General features: G+C 36.3%; 1 protein-coding gene across 4 annotated transcripts in view; it reads left to right on the top strand.

Moving 5' to 3' along the window:
- Nucleotides 1–1,051: 1,051 nt before the first annotated feature.
- tanc1a (tetratricopeptide repeat, ankyrin repeat and coiled-coil containing 1a) overlaps nt 1,052–18,792 on the top strand; it is an 87,365-nt gene continuing 69,624 nt past the window's right edge. For all 4 annotated transcript variants that reach the window (XM_039689411.2, XM_039689409.2, XM_039689410.2 and 1 more), the window contains exons 1-2: nt 1,052–1,175; nt 11,743–11,841. In XM_039689411.2, coding sequence (XP_039545345.2) covers nt 11,778–11,841 — 64 coding nt within the window. In that variant the 5' untranslated portion in view covers nt 1,052–1,175; nt 11,743–11,777. The remainder of the gene's footprint in view (nt 1,176–11,742; nt 11,842–18,792) is intronic.

Here is an 18,792-nt window from a genome sequence, read left to right as displayed (position 1 = left end):
TTTTTTTAAGTGAGACAAACTACTTTACAGTCAGGGGATATTAGGGAAAAAATAAATAAATAATTAAATTAAAAGATCGAAATTAATAATAATAAATAATATAAGTTAGGCTAAATACAAACATTAAAATGTTTTTACAGCTTTCGTAGTTTTCAAACTTAATATTGTTTTTTTTAATATTGTTTAACTTTTGTCCTAAAAATTATAATTACATTTATGTACAATTATGTATACTAGCTATATATACATATATGTATGTATAGTAGCTATAAGTTTTTTTTGTTTTTGTTTTTTATTTATTTGTTTATTATTAATAAAGAGGACTTATAGAAAAAAATCGTATGTAATGATTAAATATTTAAAAATGTTACAAACTAAAGTATTATAATTATTTATTTAAAAAATAGACAATTATTTTAGGAAATTAATATTCAGTTAGTTCAATTAATTCTGTCTGATGATAATGGTTATTGGCATCTTGTGAACGTGAGTTTGAGATATTTCATGGGGGCATGACTTCACATCTAAATAGGATTTTATATTTATTCAAATACTGAAATTCGTTCAAAGGAAATGTTGTTTTTTTATTGAACAATATTAACAACCATAATTGGACTACAACATATGAAATGTCTTTTCAGACAACAGACAAGCACCATACCATAGAATATAAAAAATACAAATACAAATAAGGTGAACAATAAAACAAATAAAGGAAATAAAATAAAATAAAAGACTATGGGTTTTCAGAAAGTTTCACATCCTCTATCAAAGTATAAAATAGGCTATTAAGGCATTCTTTTTCTTTATCAGTGTCAGCGATAAGAAGTAATGATAACACAGTTCTTTATGGAAAAAAAAAGTAAAAGTTTGGTAGTTAGGCATCTATTTTTGTGTAAAAAAAATTTCCCACGAATAATAAATGTGTTTACTGCCAAGTCAAGTGTTTCATTATCATTAAAAAAAAAAAAATAAAAAATAATTGTTGAGTTTTGTCACGTTCCCCACTCAGAAAGGCGGGAGGTGCGTCAGTTTCTTTGACTGACTGGGAATCGCGTGAGGGAGGAGTTGGTGGAACGCGCTCCTTCACTCACTCTCTCTATCAGTCATGAACTGATTCTGAGCGAGAAACGCGTGTGTGAGGCAGAGTCTGCGTGGTATCTCTCTTAAAACAGGTAAGTTTCCTACTAGCTTTAATTCTGCAACATCTGTGTACACGAAACAATGTTAAATCTGACAACCGTTGCAAGTTTTGGTCTCGTGAAGTCGCTAACTTACAGAGACTCTGCAGCATTCGTGTTGATGTCAAACGTTCGCGTTTCAGAGCATGTTGTTCACCAGTTGTTTTATTTACTTCAAAGTTGTTTTATAAGCCTCTTTTGTTGAATACATTAAGTTTACCAGTGATTGAGTGGTCATGCTGTGATGTTTCTGTTTTCACTAATCATAATTTCTACACAAAATTGTTCAGTAATTTATTCAGTTGATCTTTATTTTGCTCAACCATACAAGGAATTTATTCCTCCTATTTTGTACACTAAGTATGTGACAGCTGAAACTCTTCCTTTAAAACTTTTTTTAAGCAAATTTTTGAGCCACACAATACAGCTTTAATGGAAAAGAGATAGGCATCACATGTGGATATTTTGAGTGGCAAATACTTACGGTCAGGAAATTTGGACCTTTAAATCAACACCTGAAAAGCCACTTGAAAGTTTATTTTTTCTCTTTACACGCACATGCTCTTTTGAGAAAAAATGTGATGTACCTGAGACTTTCCAGCCAGGGTCATGAGCCAACTGACACTGAACAGGTGTACACACACACATGTTATACTAGTTTTGACAAAGTAATGGAATGTGTTGGTTCTTGCATTTGTAAAGGTCAGCTGAACCTTTCCTCCATGTTTGTCATATGCATTTCTTGTCTCTCTTCCACACTGTACCCTAAAGCCCTCTTGATTCAGTTAGTTAATGTTTTCAGTTCAGTAGACTTCTGTTATTGCTGCCCTCGCCCTGAGAAGTAATCAGATCACTTGTGGTAAGCAGAGTAGGATTTCATTTTTGAAGCTTGCTGCCATTGTTCTGATCACTGAATCTGTTGTTGCACGCTCTATTGAACCGTATCAAATTATATTGAATTTTGCTAAATCAAGAGCATGGACCTCATGCCTTGTGGGTTTTTGTGAAAGAAGATATTGTCTTAATACTTCTGTTCCTTCAGTGTCTTTTACTTTCACTGTGAGCATTCCTAGCACTGTTGTTTCCATAACAGCTTTATGAAAAAGGTAATGATATTTGCAATAATGTGTGCCATCTTTATTTAGGATAGTTGTTGGCTATGTGCAACAGTCCAGTACAATAAAAAAATTCTCCTTTGGGAGATTGATTCTTAACAATAACATTTAAACCTCTTGTGAGCAAGGCTGATAATTGCAGCATCTGTTAGCGTTATTTCAACTACAAATATTTATCAGTGGAACTAAATTACACATTATTCTGTACAGAAAATTCCTAAATCATATGTTGGCGAGCAAACTGTGCCAAAGAGCTTGCAGGGAATGAATTAAAGTAGCTGTTTCTACAGAATCGGCTACTTTATAAAGATTTTAGATTGGTTTAATTCGTTTGGCATTTGCAGTGCTTCATGGGACTGTAGTTCTTTACAAGTTTTGTAGCCTGTACCTAGCAAGTCTTTTACCTTTGTGTTTGTGTTTTTTTTGTAAAGTTGTGATTCACCTCTGCTGGTTGGCTTTGTACATTCATTGCTTACAACTTTAACAAAGCTAAAAAAAAATCTCTATGGGAAAGAATACACTGAAAAAGTGGGTGGATTGTAATGCACTCTATAAAGGGATAGTTCACACAAAAACGTAATTGCTACTTTCAAGGTCCAAAAAGGTAGGTAATTTTAAAATTAGTCCTTGTGACTGCAGGGGTTCAACTTTAATTTTATGAAGCAACTAGAATAGTCTTTGTGTGAGAAAAAAAAAAACTTTATTTAGCATTTCCGGGTTCTACGTCAGAAAGCTGGCTCGGTTTTGGCCGGCTCCTGCGTCAGCATTACACGCATGCATCGTGGTGCTCACATGAACGTCAGAGACTGACATAGATGAGAAGAAATTGTTGAATAAGGTCGTTATTTTTGTTTGTTTTTTGCGCACAAAAAGTATTCGCATCGCTTAATGTTGAACCACTGTAGTCACATGTACTATTTTAATGATGTCTTTACTACCTTTATGGGCCTTGAAAGTGTTAATAACGTTGTAGTCTATCAGGGGTCAGAAAGCTCTCGGATTTTGTCAAAAAGATCTTAATTTGTGTTCCGAAGATGAATGGGAGTTTTATGGGTTTGGCACGAAATGAAGGTGAGTAATAATGATGACAGAATTTTCATTTTGGGGCGAACTAACTCTTTAATGCTGAAAGATACTAAAAAATATATTGTTCAATCAAAAATAACTTGATTTGCGCTATGTATTTTCTATGAACTTTATAATTCTTGTTATGGTTGTGATATGGTTGTGATATTTTGAATAAGAACTTAATCACTTCGCTGCGTTGGACATTCATTACTGGTTGCCTGACTACTCATTTCTCCTAGTCGATTACGCGTCAAAGCAATGCCTGAGTTACTTGAGAAAATGTCACATTTTAAAAAAAAAGACAAAAAAAGTCATGGTTTGTGTCGCCAAGTGTTTATTAATTGTCAGCCCAATAGTTGCAACAATAACATCTCCTGAAGGCCTATTGTAAAATTAATTAAATTAACTAAATTTTGTATATAACACAATGTAATTTGACAAGCAACATTATTACCTAACTTTAAAATCTCAGTTTTTGACGTCGTCGAACAATGTGCGCATAAATATACTAAAGGGTTAGTTCACCCAAAATTAAAATTAAGTAATTAATTACTCACCCCCATGCTGTAGCTACCAACCCCGTAAGACCTTCGTTCGTCTTTGGAGCAAAAATGAAGATATTTTTGATTAAATTCGAGAGGTGGATCACTGCTACGGCTCCTAAGGGATTGAAACTTGACGGCATAGAAAGTAATTGAAGAAAATGTTTAAATATTCCATGTGACTACAGTGGCTCAACTATAAGTTTATCAAGTGACGAGAATACTTTTTGTGCAAAAAAACAAGACTTTATTTTGTTTCTTCATGACTTTATTCGACTACTCCATTTCTTCCTCGTAGGCCTGAGATGAGAGTTCAAGAGATTTCCACGACGCATGCGCGAGAATTGCGATCTTCTTCAACTCTACTTCAGTTCAGTTCTCACGCATGCGTCATGGAAATCTCTTGAACTCTCGTCTCAGGCCAACAAGGAATAAATAGTCGAATAAAGTTGTTATTTTTGTTTGTTTTTTCACACAAGACGAACAAAGGTTTATAATAGAATAAGACAAATTTCTGTTCACTGTCATCATCCTTCTGCCTCATTCCCTTTGGTCGGGGTCATGGCTGGTTGGTTTGCGTTAAGAAAAACAAGTGTGTTGTATGGTTATTCTCACTCGAGTACTTTATGATCTCCGACAGCACTATTAGTGGTTAAAGTAGTCGACTACCCGACTAGTCTATGCAAGCCCTAATGTGTCTATAGTTCCTCTGAAGCCAGCGACTTGCAAAGTTGTAATAAAATGAAAAGGGATGGCTGTTTTCGTACAGGAATTCTGGCAGCTGAAGAGAGACTGCCATAGTTATGACTGGAAAAATCATCAAATCCCAAGAACTGCTAATTTAATCAGTAATTCCCTCTCTGAGTTCCAGAAGTGATCTAGTGAGTGATACACACTCTGTTTTAGTACTTGTTTGGACGTCGCAAACACTAGCTTTCCATATTCCTGTCAACACCTTTTAGAGCATTTCCCATGTTTACTCATTAATGGAAGTACAGGCTTGCACAGTCCTGCTGTTTCTAAAGTCGCTCTAGTGTTTTTTATGGCAGACTAATAGTTTAATTGTCTGTGTTTAACTCGGCAGGGGGAGAATGAGCTAATGTTTGACCTGAAAAGAGCTTGACTGGAAGGGTGGGCTAGTTAATGTCCACAGGGTGTCTATACAGTAGGTTAGTGAAATGAAGTGTGGATTGTTACACTACCATCTAAACAGATTCAAATAGACTATGCCTTTGAACATCAACTCTTTTCATCAACTCAACACACAGTATGTTGATGGCAAGATTAGCTTTGGTTAGTGGCTGTATTGAAGTGGGATCTGAAATTGGAAAATTTGCAATGTTTTAATCTACTTCAGATGTCTTAAGTACTAGCAAATCAGTTAGATCATCAGATCTTCTATGGGTTAGTCATTGCACTCTGGATGTCATCATGGTGACATAATGTCTAATTTTACCCTGAAACTCTCTACAGTACTGCCTCTGGAATCATCTTCGCAATTATTTCTTGATAAAATTAGCCTAATTAATGTGAAAAATAATTAAAAATTCGTAAAACATATTTAAAACCGATTTGAGGCAGTGCAACAAATGCTATATTATTGTCCCTGTCGGGCTGTAACCTTGTATCCCCATGTTTTTCGTCATTCGTAAAGTCAGTTTAATCTAATTTAAGTTTTAAACATTAAAACATTAAACTTTATAACATGCAGGTTGATAAAGTCCAAAATTTGTTGGTCAAGAAGACCAAGTCATATGTTAGTATATAATGACACTTGCTATTTATTTATTTATTATTTTTTTTTCAATTTCTTAAAGTAGCGTTTTTGGAGATACAAGGTTTCCGCACGATAGCGACAATACAATCATTCTTGATGAGTTGGGATGCTTAAAGGGTTAAATATTTGCCACAATCGATTACCACTTTGAATTGGTGACTGATCTCATGAAATGGCGTATGTATGACACGCCAATTCGTATTTCCATTTTTGGTGTGATGCTATCAACACGCGTAATTGCTTTTCAGCGTGTTTATCAACGCCGTTGACTTAGCGTTACATTATTGTATATGTAAATATATGACCTACCCCAACCCCGTCCCTAAACCTACCCGTCACTGGGGTTAATAACATTTGAGTCTTCCCCTACCATCCTAGGGAAAAAAAATCGCTCCCCAGATGTAGATCTACATTTTGCTTCTTTTCGCTCGGACATTTAACGGCGTGTACGTACATGCAAAAGATGACATGGACATACATGCAGATAGCTCAAAATGTGTATAGATATAGATATGTTTACGCAGTCATGATACCATGTTGAATGATCTTAAAATAGGCAGAAACACCACTTCGTGAGATTTACTATTTCCACTTTGAATTGGTGCTCATTGATGATCTAAATGATCTTAAAATGGGCAGAAACACCACTTCGTGAGATTTACACATTTACTGCTTACCATGGAAATGAATCTAAAAAGTGAATGCTGACACTGATCTGCTGGATAATCGCGGAAACTAGTTCTTGCTTAATTTCTCACAAACCAAAAAATGTGCTCTTGTTAGTCCTGAAAAGCTTGATGGCTTTTGATGTGAGGGCCGCACATTTCTATAAGACCCCCATGTGTCATCATGTCTTATTCAAATGGTAAAGTGGAGAGATTTAGGCCAGATTGTCCATAAAAGGAAACAAGGCCATTTTCCCTTAGGTTTCAGCCATAAAACCCATTTCGAAAAAGCTGTCCTCATTTCCCACTCAGTGAACGAGCACCGCCAATTCTGAAACGCTAAAGACGAGTCCGTTCATTTGCGCTACAAATATGTTTCTGATTGTGTCATTTCAATGAAAAGGTCCCATTCATCTGTTTTATATTGTCATATACTGTATCTCTCAGCATTATGCGACTAAATGTAGTTTTGTGTTTTCCGATTGCAAGGCTTTCTCTGTTTTCTATACATTTAAGTCGTGCTTTGCTTTTCTTCCCTCAGTATCCACCCAAGTCGCCACCTTGTTTCTTGTCATCCTCTATTTTCGCTCCAGCTTCTGATATATCTCAGCTTTCATCCAATTAAACTCACATTTAGGCTGCAGTCATGGCCCACAGAAACCTGCTATTACTAGAAAGTACAACTTAAAACGTTATTCACGGTGGAGGGCCAGCGGTGGTCAAACCAGGGCTTTCCAGTTGCTTGGTTCCAAGACTGGTGAAGTTCTAATGCACTTTTCTGGAGTCTGTAATTAGATTTTTAGTCACGCGTCTTGCAGGGATGATTTGGTTGGGTTTTTATTTAGCTTCTCAAACAAAAATCAATGACTTTAAAAGAAGAACGACCATAAATAAATATCAGTTGTGACGGTAAATTGTTAGCCAGTATTTATGATCCATCTATAAAAAAGCTAGTATTATACAAAATTGAGGGTTTTGTAATAATCCTTTTAGTAGTGAAACATCCCATTATTGAACGAGAGTGAAAAGTTCTTCTTTCAGAGTTCTGCCTGTATGTGCTTTGTCTCAGTAAGACACAATGCCTGTTTTCCTTGAATCCAGCACTATCCAGATGAAGTTCATTGTGACATCATCTTTGTGACATCAGTGTATCTGTAAATCTATACAGTATGTGGCCTGACAAGAAGCCAGGCGTTTGTGACTCTGCTTCATGTTCCTGGGGTGCATATGTGTCTAATATGTACAGGAGGAGAGGAAATGATGGTTGATGAGAAAATGAGATGGTCTTTGGATATGCACAATTTCTGTGATGTGTTTTTCATTGTGTCATTTAGGCTTGTGTTTCAAAACCCACGTCTCTGAACGACAGGATGTGGCTCCTTTTAAATCCAGGCAATTAGCATTGATCCATTGAACCAGTTCTAGTGCTGCTTTTTAGGCTTGGTGACAATTCATTTTGACATTAACAGAACACAATCTAATCAATTCCAGAGTTTGTTTCCAAAACTGTAACAAATTATAGTAGTGTAAGTGCACAACTGTGATTCATCATTTATAAGAAATAATTTGCTCTTTTGCCTTTTAATAATTTCATATGTTTCCCGTACATTGGATTGTCTCATTTCCACTCATTTGTTCTTTTTTTTTAATCTGGTTATGGCTAGCACTGCAGTCTTGTGGCTGAGGGAAGGAATCAGCAAAATCGTTTGCTGATGGTGACTGTTTTTAAGCCCAAACCAACACTCAGAAGAAACTTTTCTTAATGCCTTTCTTAAAGTCATTTCCCCACAAAAACATGTTGCGCACTGCTACTCTATTTTCTTTCTTTTCTTCTTTTCTGATTTTCTGCTTAAACAATCATTTTTTGGGACATCACAGAAAACAAAGCATCAGTCAGTCAGTCCATCACTCATTTGGTCTTTTCATATTTACCCCAGGGTCATTTTTAAACTTTTAAACCATGTTGTTCAGTGTCTCTTTCTGTTCATACTTTAGCCTGGGTTATTATTTAAGTTGATAATTAATCTCAGGTTTTGAGATTTCACACTGTATACAAATAAATTTTAGTTTAAAAGCATTGACTAGACAAGTACAGTTTTAAAAGGGGTCCTATTGTGGCCTTTTACGAACTCTTGATGTGTTTTCATTAGGGATTCAAATTCCCATGATCGATCGTCGTTAAAATTAACAATCAATTAATCGATTAATCGTTAGCATTAATGGCAAACAGCATTACAGGGTCTAAAAATGCTGCTCAAAAAGCTATGTTCCTCACCAAATTAATAAGAGTGGTTTTTAATCTAAATAAAGGGTTAGTAGGATTGTAAAATGTTTTGATGTGATTGATAAATTAAATTAATTAGTTAATATATAAATATAACGAGATATGCAATGCGTCACCGCCGCCTCAGATGCGTGCTTGTCAGAAATGTGTGACTGTTGTGGACATGAACGCACTGAAACTCCTACTAAACCCAATGAATTCACAACCATTTAATAAAATAGTGTCATTATGTTATGTAGTATGACTGCCCCCAAATTAACCATCGTTATTATTAGTTGTGCATTCTGCTTGAGCGGCGCGCGCTGAATGAATAACTGTTGAGCACTTTGTTAGCGTTTATTTAACTCAAAGAAACGCATCCTTTTCGATATTAATCAGAAACAAAATAAACTAGGGCTGTCGAACGATTAATCGCGATTAATCGCATCCAAAATAAAAGTTTGTGTTTACATAATATATGTGGGTGCACTGTGTATTATTGTATTATTATTATTATATATATAAACACACACACAAGCTTGTATATATTTAAGAAATATTTTCATGAATATACTGGATATAGATGTATAATTATACACAATGCACCCACATATATAATGTAAACACAAACTTTTATTTTGGATGCGATTAATCGTTTGACATCCCTAAAATAAACATAATATTACAAAATGATATCTGCAAAAAATGACGTGAATGCACAAGTGAACTTAAACGTGCCATTCAGAATGGCTCATGTTGTGGTGGATGCGCTCTTCCTGGAACAATGCGACATGACATTTAAACCTAAATAATTCACAATGTTTTATTACACTATTGTTCTCTTAATAATCTTGTGTACTATGACAGTTAGGGTTGGGTATCGTTTGAATTTGAACGATTCTGATTCCGATTCCGATTCCTTGTTTCGATTCCGGTTCCTAACGATTCTCGATTCCGATTCTTCTAAGAGGCAGGGTCAAAAAAGTTTAGCTAACCTTGCTAACCAACGGCCTTTCTGAAGGAAATACTCCTTCTGTAAAAAATACTCCTTTTGTCACAAATTTTGCATTTTGCCGAGATTTCGTTATTTTTAGAAAAGTGAAGCCACACTTTGGATCGCCGACGTAAGGTACTCATGTTCGACTCACGTGGTTATGCCAACACTTCCGGTAGACGCTTCTTCGTTGGTGTTGTTCAGCGGTTTCTTCTTCCGCTCGGCGGACTGTAAATATCGAAACTAGGAATCGAAATTTTTACTTTTGAATGATTCCGGGAAAAACGAAGAGTTAGTCCCGGTTCCAATCGATACTCGATTCTCGATACCCAACCCTAATGACAGTCCCGGTTTATTATTAGTCGTGCATTGTCGTTTGAGCTGAGCGCTAAATATCACGTCAATTCTTAACCAAATGCGTTCAATATGAGATAAATTAGATATAGATAGGCGTACACAAGATTTACTATTACAACTTACGTTTGCACAAAACAAAATGCTGCGAATGCACACGCAAACTTATAGTCATGATGAAGGTGTAAAATCGTCCCAAACAACTCCAATGTGTGTCATTCAGTGGGACTCAACACTTCGCCACACCGGAGCACTCACTTGCATGTTTCACGGTTAAGCAGTACGTACACGCATGATCCTGCTTAATCGATGATCGATAAGTTTTATCGATTAAATGTATTATCGACAATTTCAAGCTTGATTGTTTAAAAACGCATTACTTTCATATATTTTACATTGCAGTTGCTTTCACCCCAGTCTGGCTCAAACACGCCAATTTCGATGAAGCCCCTCCTTCTGAAATACGAAATGTGCTGTCACTGCTGTGATTGGTTAGCTGGCCCAGTGTATTGTGACCCAGCGCTTAGCGCGTGTTCCCACCCCTCTAGAGCAGCGAGTTCTTCTCTAGTGTAAATATTAACTATGGCGTAAATTTCAAACCAATTCAAGTCTGATTCAGACCCTGACAATTTTAATGGACGAGGATCGTGCAGAACGGATTTCATGCACAGACTTTGCAAGCACAGATTTCGCAGGATGTTTCAGAGTGGTATGCTTTTTTTGTAATTTCCTTATACATTATAAATATAATGTTATCCACCATTTAATCGTGATATTTTTGTCAGAAAACTAGGGTAATACAAACAATAATCGATCACGTCATGGCTAATTTTCCTAAGAAGTGGTGAACCGTCTCACAAAAGTTACAGAAAACAAGCTGTTCTCTCTCAAAAATGTGCAGTGCGCAGATACACGTTTGGGTTTTAATCGTCAGGAACAGTGTTCAAAATAAGTTTTAACCACTCTAAGTTCGTCAGCCTTAGGAAGGTCAAACAAATGAGTTTTGGAAATGTCTCTTTGAAATAGCCACAACACTGTCTTCTCTAATGCAGGCATCGTCCCTTTTTTTGCGTATTCCATTGGTGGTGGTGATTATGATAATGAGTAACCTTATGACTTCATAAGATTGTAGTCCACCTCTGAGAGAGCAGCTTGCAGGCCTGGATACTCAGATAAGCTGACGGATCCATTCTGCTATTTTAGAATCAAGTGGAGATTTGGTAGACGGGCTGGTATTTCCTTCCATTGTCTGAGAGACTTGTCAGGGTGGACAGCTGCCGTGTAGACACATGGTATGGACTCATGAAGGACAGTGGCAAACTAGTTTCCCTCTTATTTTGAGTGGTTTATAGCAACTGGCCTTTCTTTGCCTACTGAAGGTCTTTCAGTTTTTCTTCAGTTTGTGCTATTAAATGTATTTTTATTTCACATTTAATGGATTGTGTGAGTGAGTGGCGTGCAGCAGTTTACAGTGTGTGGGTAGTGCTGGCACTCACTGTTTCTTTATTTATTTGTTTATAGACCAGGCAGCAGAGCGTTAATTAGATGTGGAATGTGGGAATTTCATCAACCAATTCCTCCCGTCACAAGGTGGCAACTCGCACGCATAACACCATGGAAAACAAAACCCCCTATTCATTTTATCTAGTTGGTGTCGTGACTCGTTTAAATTGCTCACTCAAAGCATTGTGGCGTTGAGCGATTGATTTTCGTTTAACAATTGCTAAGTCACCATACATTGTGTTTCTAAATGTGCTCTTCTTCAATACCTGTGTTTCTGCAGGAACAAAAGACCGCAGTAAAGGTGGGGATTTTACCATGTTTAAGGCAGTGCTGAAGAAAGGTCGAGAGGGAGGAGGAAGATCTGGTAAAAGAGAAGCAGGTACAATATTCTTCTTTATGGCCAAGAGGAAAGAAAGTATTAATAAACTAATTGCTGACACCTATTGAACTGTTCTTTGCTTTTGGCTATTGTGTGTATGCTTAATTTAATTGCATAATTGGCTTATGGCCTCCAAAGAGATTTACAGAGAGGTCACTGTAAACCTTTAGGGTTGGCTAAATGAGATTTAGGTTTTTCTCTTTTCTTATTCTTATTTTCAGGCTGTGGCTTGTCATTGCTTTATACTCAGGGAAAAATGATCTGGACTGAAAATTCCAGATCAGAACACAATCATAATCACTAATTTTAGGATTTCACAGTTGGAAAACTGGTAATAGCCAGTTAGCTTTTTCTCTATGGAACTCAAAAGGAGAAATTTTGAATAATGAATGGAGATTAGAGCTTTCAAAAAGCATCCAAAATCATCATAAAAAATATCATGCAACTAGTGCATATGTCCAGTTAGCAATATTCCATGTCTTCAAAAGCCACAGTTTTAAGGTACAGTATGTAACTTTTGGTCCTCTAGCAATTAAAAAAAAAAACTGCAATCATTTTGCGGACGAACATTGTTTTGGTTGTACTTCTGCTATGCGTGTCTGTGCGGATTAATATTTATCATACTTCTCATAAAACATTCACTACTTGGCTTAAGGGATATAACCAGTTTAGATGGAAATGGTCTCAAGCTGACTAGCTGAAGAAGTTGAAAATAAATTCCAGCACAGCGCTATGACTACCACAATGAAATGACCCTTCACAATAGATAATGCTTTACAATGAGAGCTACATATGGCAATTTATATGGCAAATACAATATCTCATTCACTTATTGAGTAATAAAAACACGATCTCCTCGTCACTTTTCAATCTCTGTGTTTTGGCCATCTTTGAAAGCCAAGTCACTGTTGGTTCTTGTTTTATTACGACCTCTGTGACTTTAGAATTCTCTTTTGGCCAGCAGACTCGCCTCTGTTCGGCGTTTAAGAAAACACAAACTGATTATTCCTTTGAGGTTTGAGATTTATCTGCTCCATGTCAACCTTTCGCACCTATTGTGACAACTAACCTATGCCACTTTCACACTATACGTCAAAGTGGCCGGAGCAACTTTTCTCTATTTACAGATATGACTAGATATGACTTCATAAATTAGTAATTCAAATAGGTTAAATATATAACTTCTTCATTATTTTCCATGGTATCAAATTCTTAAATCTATATTTTCTAAAAATGTGCTCTTTTATGAATGGGACATTGGTCTTCACAAATCCACATTTCTCATTATTGTGTCCAACATGGCATCATGACTTTTGCGTAGACATACACTCCACTTTCAAGTCAAGTGGCGTGTTATATACGCATTTTGAGCTAGCCGCGTGTATGTCTACACCGTTAAATGTCAGAGTGATGTACATCTGGGGAGCGATATTTTTTTCCTAGGATGGTACGGGGAGACTCATAAATGGTATTAACCTGTGACGAGACGGTTTAGGGACGGGGTTGGGGAATGTCATATATTTATATATACAGTAATGTAACGTTAAGTAAACGGCGTTCATAAACACGCTGAAAAGCGATGCGTGTTGCTAGCATGCCAAAAATGGAAATACGAATTGGCGTGTCATACATACGCCATTTCATGAGATCAGGATAGCTACGTACAGAACTCAAAATGCACTTTTACTGTTGTCACTGTGGACAAAGTCCCTTTGAGACAAGTAATTTCACTCGACGGCCATCTACGAAACGCTTCTCGGGCTCTTTGAATGGGGGAAACATCAAATTCTCCAAAACTGTTTGCCAAGCACACGATTAAATTTCATATTTAAAATCACCAATGAAATCTGACAACAACTGTCTCATTAATTTTGTTTCGCTCATGCGCAGTGGAAGCACGTGTCTGACTCTTCATATTGGAAGCAGAGCTTCTAACCGCAGTGACACGATGACTTTGCCAATCGGAAATTGGCTCTTATTTAGAAGGCGGGACTTATGCCGCCATATTGAGCGTAGCACTTTTCCCCATTCAAAACAAATAAGAGCGATGCGTTATGTAACACAAGCATCTGGTGCTATTCTATAGTCTTTTCTATGGACTATTTTACTGTAGTTAATTTTTTTAAATTCTTGTGTTTACTTTTTTGTCATTTTGTAACTACCCAATCCCCCATGCACTTTCATTTTATTGAAAAGTCTAGCTGGGATGTTGAGGGTGAGTAAATTACAGGTTTTTTTAAATGGAATATTTTGGATGAATATTAATTCAAAAGTCTTTCACACTTATGTCACTCTCTTGGAACGTCAGCCACTGCCATAAATAAGAGTCATTACATCATTGATGTCACGTTACCATGAATGATACCCATTTCCACAAGATCGCACTGGTTTCTGCTCGTGCTTCTTGCTGAATTCAGAACCAACGCTGGCCCGATACCTCTTTCCCAACGGAGCCTCTCAATGGAGCAGTGTTCCAATTAACCTCATTCATCTCTGCTTCACTCACTCACTTAAGTATGTCAAGACAAGTTTGAGAGCTGCCAAACAAACACTACCTGACCCACATACAAGAAACTTTTCATCTGCTAATCTAACTCAAAGTGTTGTTTCTGAGGAAGAAGACTGCAAATAAATGATTTCCCTTGTATATCCTCCTCTCTTGAATGTAGTTGATTGTCACTTTGTTCATTCTCTGATGAGCAAATCTGCTCTACTAATATCGGTGAATCCCTCTGGTATTCATACTGACAGCCAATGAAGTCCCTGTCGGTTAGAGGCAACACTTGTGTGTCCTCTGAAGAGGCATATTGCTCATGAAGTATTTACAACACCTTATGTTTGCTGCAGGGGGATGGAGTTATCCAGCACACATGACAGATCAGGCGCCACTGATACACTCTGCAGTGACACTTTTTTTTATCTGCACGTTCAAACATTGAACGTGCAGATAAAATAAGCGACACTCATTGCATCTTATGAGATGTACAGTATTAAAATCAATACGACCTCTTTTCAACCATAAATGGCAAAATACTGCTGTTCTACACACTACCGTTCAAAAGTTTAGTTTAAAAGATTTTGTCTGTTTTTGAAATTCTGTTATATTTTAAAATTGAATTTGTTTCTATAACATCAAAGCTGAACTTTTAGCAGCAATTATTTCATCCATTATGGGCTATATGCATGCAAAAGTTCCGCTCGTCCATTTCCGATTGTGGAGATTAAAGCGGAGGAAAACCGAGGAAAACGGGATTATGGCAGAGTCTTCCAAATTTACTGTCCTCCCGTCTTTGAAACGAAACGTACATGCGTTTAGATGTAATTTTATATATAGTTATGTTTATTTCATATAATTTTAAAAAGAAGCATAAACACAATGAGTGGTGTCTGTTTTATCTGTTTTTGTGACTAACGTTTCTTTAGTATAACCATGGATTCTAAAATTTAATATAAATTCTCGGTATTGTTTTGGACCCTACGATCGGCGGAAGTTATCGAGCATCCTTAAACCTTCACCGGAAATTAGTCTTCAGTGCCGCATGATCCTTCTGAAATCATTACAATGTTACAAACCTTGGTTGCTTTAATTTTTTTTGTTTGTTTGTTGAGAAACCATGATACATTTTTCAAGATTCTTTGAATACCTAATGAGCAACATTTAATTGAAATGGAACTCTTTTGTTACGTTTGCTGTCACTTTTGATCACTTAAATTTGATTCAATTTTTGCTGAGAAAGTATTATTCAGGGAAAAAATGGTTACTTAACTTTTGAACGGTAGTGTACAGAAATTGCAGTTTGCAGATATTGTTTCTGGGAAGTGAGCGTCATTTGATAAAAGGAGTCTTTATTGGAGAAAAAATGTGCTTGAATGTAAATGAACACCGTATTGAAACTTTCCAGAATGTACTGTAACTTCATCTTGAGAACTTCATACTATTAAATAGTTTACTAATATCCAACCATGAGTTTAAAATGGTTTGTATAAAGAAGGTTGTTCTTATGCTGTACTGTACTGTAGATCTGGTCGTACTGCAGAGGAGGAAGTAGCCATTGTGTGCCTAATGTTCATAAATATTATAATAATAATAATCTCATAATATCCTCTTACAAATAAATGACTGATTTGAAACACTTTAGAAAGAAATGTAACACAAATGGTGCACAGAAGACCCGTCTAACAATTGATTCCAAAAGAGTTTGACATTTACCTGTTGCTAAGCTATTGACACAAAGTATAAAAATATGTACAGTGCCACATACAAAAATTGAATAAAATAGTCAATTTTTAATAAGATTGACATATTTTTCTTTTGTAACTCTGTACCATTGAATGACATTTAGAATTTACATTTTCCGTTGGCTCTATGTGCCATTTTCACTGAAAATTAACACTTGTTGCAATGCATTCTAAGACTGCCTTTTCAGTTACTGCAACTTCTGTATACCATACATGCAGATCTGAAAGAAGATTTCTTTGAAGAAAGCACAATTAACAACCTTAAAGTGGTCATGAACTGGCTTTTTAAATTTTGTTATATTGTTGTCTGAGGTCAATTTATGACGTTCGCTTGGTTTTTGCATTCAAAACATCAAAATGAGTAAGTAATAGGCTATTTTCTACCCTAGTTTTGAGCCTAGCTCAAAAACGCTCTGTTTTTATGGGCGTCTCGCACTGAAGACTTGGAAGTAAACGCCCACTGCTGTGAGGGGATAACAGTTTTGCATATTATAATGAGTTTCAACTCACCTGTCGGTGCACGTGGGGGAAATTGTTTTGAAAACGTCCAATGTTGTAAAATGGCAACCGGAATGATTCGACCATACATGTTCGACCCAGAGTCCGTGTGTTGCACAATTCCTGTCAGATCCAATATAGACGGCACAGCACCGTTCTTTACTCTTAATCGGTCTGCAAATCCAGTCTTGTTTACAAAAAAATCCTCAGTGAAATGAAGCGAACAGACGGTTTTACCCTCATCAGCTGGAACGTCATGAAAAATAAAGTTTAACCATGGCTATTGGAATCCAGAGGAAGCTTATGCAGCGACTGTTTTCCACAACCAGGCACTGCACAATATTTTGTATTGCTCGGTAGCTGGATCGTGTTGAAGTAGGAGTTGATCTTCCTCTGCGGGGGTGGTGTTTTATCCTCTTTGATGTCATAGTTCCCCACTTATAAAAATGAATCGTTTGCTGAGCCTGGTGTCAATAAAAGCTTTTATTGGATTAACAAGGACGATTTCAGTTCTGAAACTTACAGGATATTCTTATAATATGATGACCTCTTAGATGTCAAAAGCTCAAGGAAAAATTTATTTCTCAGTACATCACCCCTTTAAAATTTCTTGGAAGTCTGCTATTGTCCCCGAATACATGTGATCTTGATAAGTTGATGTTGTCTTTCAAACACATATTGTAGAGAGACCTCCTACCAAACTAAGGTTAAGTGCTTGATCAGTGGAGAGAGTTCATGGATTCACACCTACTATATAACCAACTCGGATGTCTAACTACTGCTGGAGTTTGTTTGTCCGCTACCAAGTAAGGATGGAACTAGCATCTTAGTTCACTGTTTTTCTGTGATAAACTATAAAACAGTAGAATGTGCTCATTGATAAACTGATTTTAGGAGATTTTTGGCCTATCTCTGTTTTCTTCTCTCTTTTTGGGCTTTCAGACTTTGGTGGGGATTTTGTTTTCATGGATTGACCCTTTTCCTTTTGGAATGTCAGATTGAAGTATTCTCCTGCCTTTGAACTGAGGCCTTGTAAAGGTCGGATCAGGAAGGATTTAGATTTAAAAACAGGGCTCTGTTTGATGCTGGGTTACAGAGCAGAGCGATACAGCGTGACTCTGGCTTGAGATGTTGGGTTTACGACATGTGTGTGAGGTATAAATCTCCAGGAGTAGAGTGACGTTTAGAAAGTCGATCCTTCTGCATTGTGTGTGTCAGCATCAGGATAAGGTTTATGTTATGAGGCCAGTTTTTGTGTGTGTGTGTGTGTGCGCGCACACATGTTGCCGAAGGGTTCTCTGTGTTATCTCAGCTGCTCTGGTGTCCAGTTTCTCCTTACTCAGCGGGGCTCCTCATGTTTTGTAGAAGAATCAGACTGTTTATATAGACACATGAGATTATCTATCCACCTATTAGAAACACTTATCAATATTTTAATTGTAAATTAAAATTTTGTAGTTTTAGCTAACTGAAAATTTGCTTTTACAGATTTTTCATTTATTGCAATTGTTGCAAATATTTATGACTTGCTTCGTTTTGCATGTGTGTGTGTGTGTGTGTGTGTATATATATATATATATATACATACATATATATATATACACTCACACTCACACTGGTAACTCTTTATTTTACAGTCCTGTTCCTCATGTATGTACATCATGTACATCCTCATGTACAACACTAAATTTAAATCTAACATTAATCCATGTAGTTACATTATATTATCCGACACTTTCTTATGGAAGTTCACTAAGTACACGTATAGGCTACTGTAAAATCACTGAGCTGAATTTATCATGATTAACCTAATCTTCATTATTATGTGATCAATCCTAAACCTTGCTCCTTTTCCTCCCCCTGAATTCTATAATGAATTCTAAAATCTATAAAAATCTTGTGTAACATTATAGGTGTCTTTACTGTCATTTTTGGACGACTGAATGCCTCCTTGCTGAATAAAAGTATTAATTACAAAAAAAACCAAGACCAAAATGTCAACTATATTCGCTCTAAATCTTGCACTCAGCTGTCGTTTTTAAATCTCTTTAATTTAAAAGTTTAATAGAATTTTCAACAAACCTGAAACCTTTTAGATATGCGGCCAAATCTTTAGCCATAAAAATAGGCAAATCCGAATGTGTTAGAGATCATTTGCATTCTTTTTAAATATGTTTTTGAGAAATGTTAGCAAATTTAAAAAACTGCTGCTTT

This window comes from Pimephales promelas, chromosome 8, assembly GCF_988280905.1.
Source record: "Pimephales promelas chromosome 8, fPimPro1.hap1.1, whole genome shotgun sequence".
In the NCBI taxonomy this organism is placed as follows: Eukaryota; Metazoa; Chordata; class Actinopteri; order Cypriniformes; family Leuciscidae; genus Pimephales; species Pimephales promelas.
The sequence above is the reverse complement of the archived record's forward strand: the minus strand, read 5'-3'. Positions and strand labels throughout refer to the sequence as shown.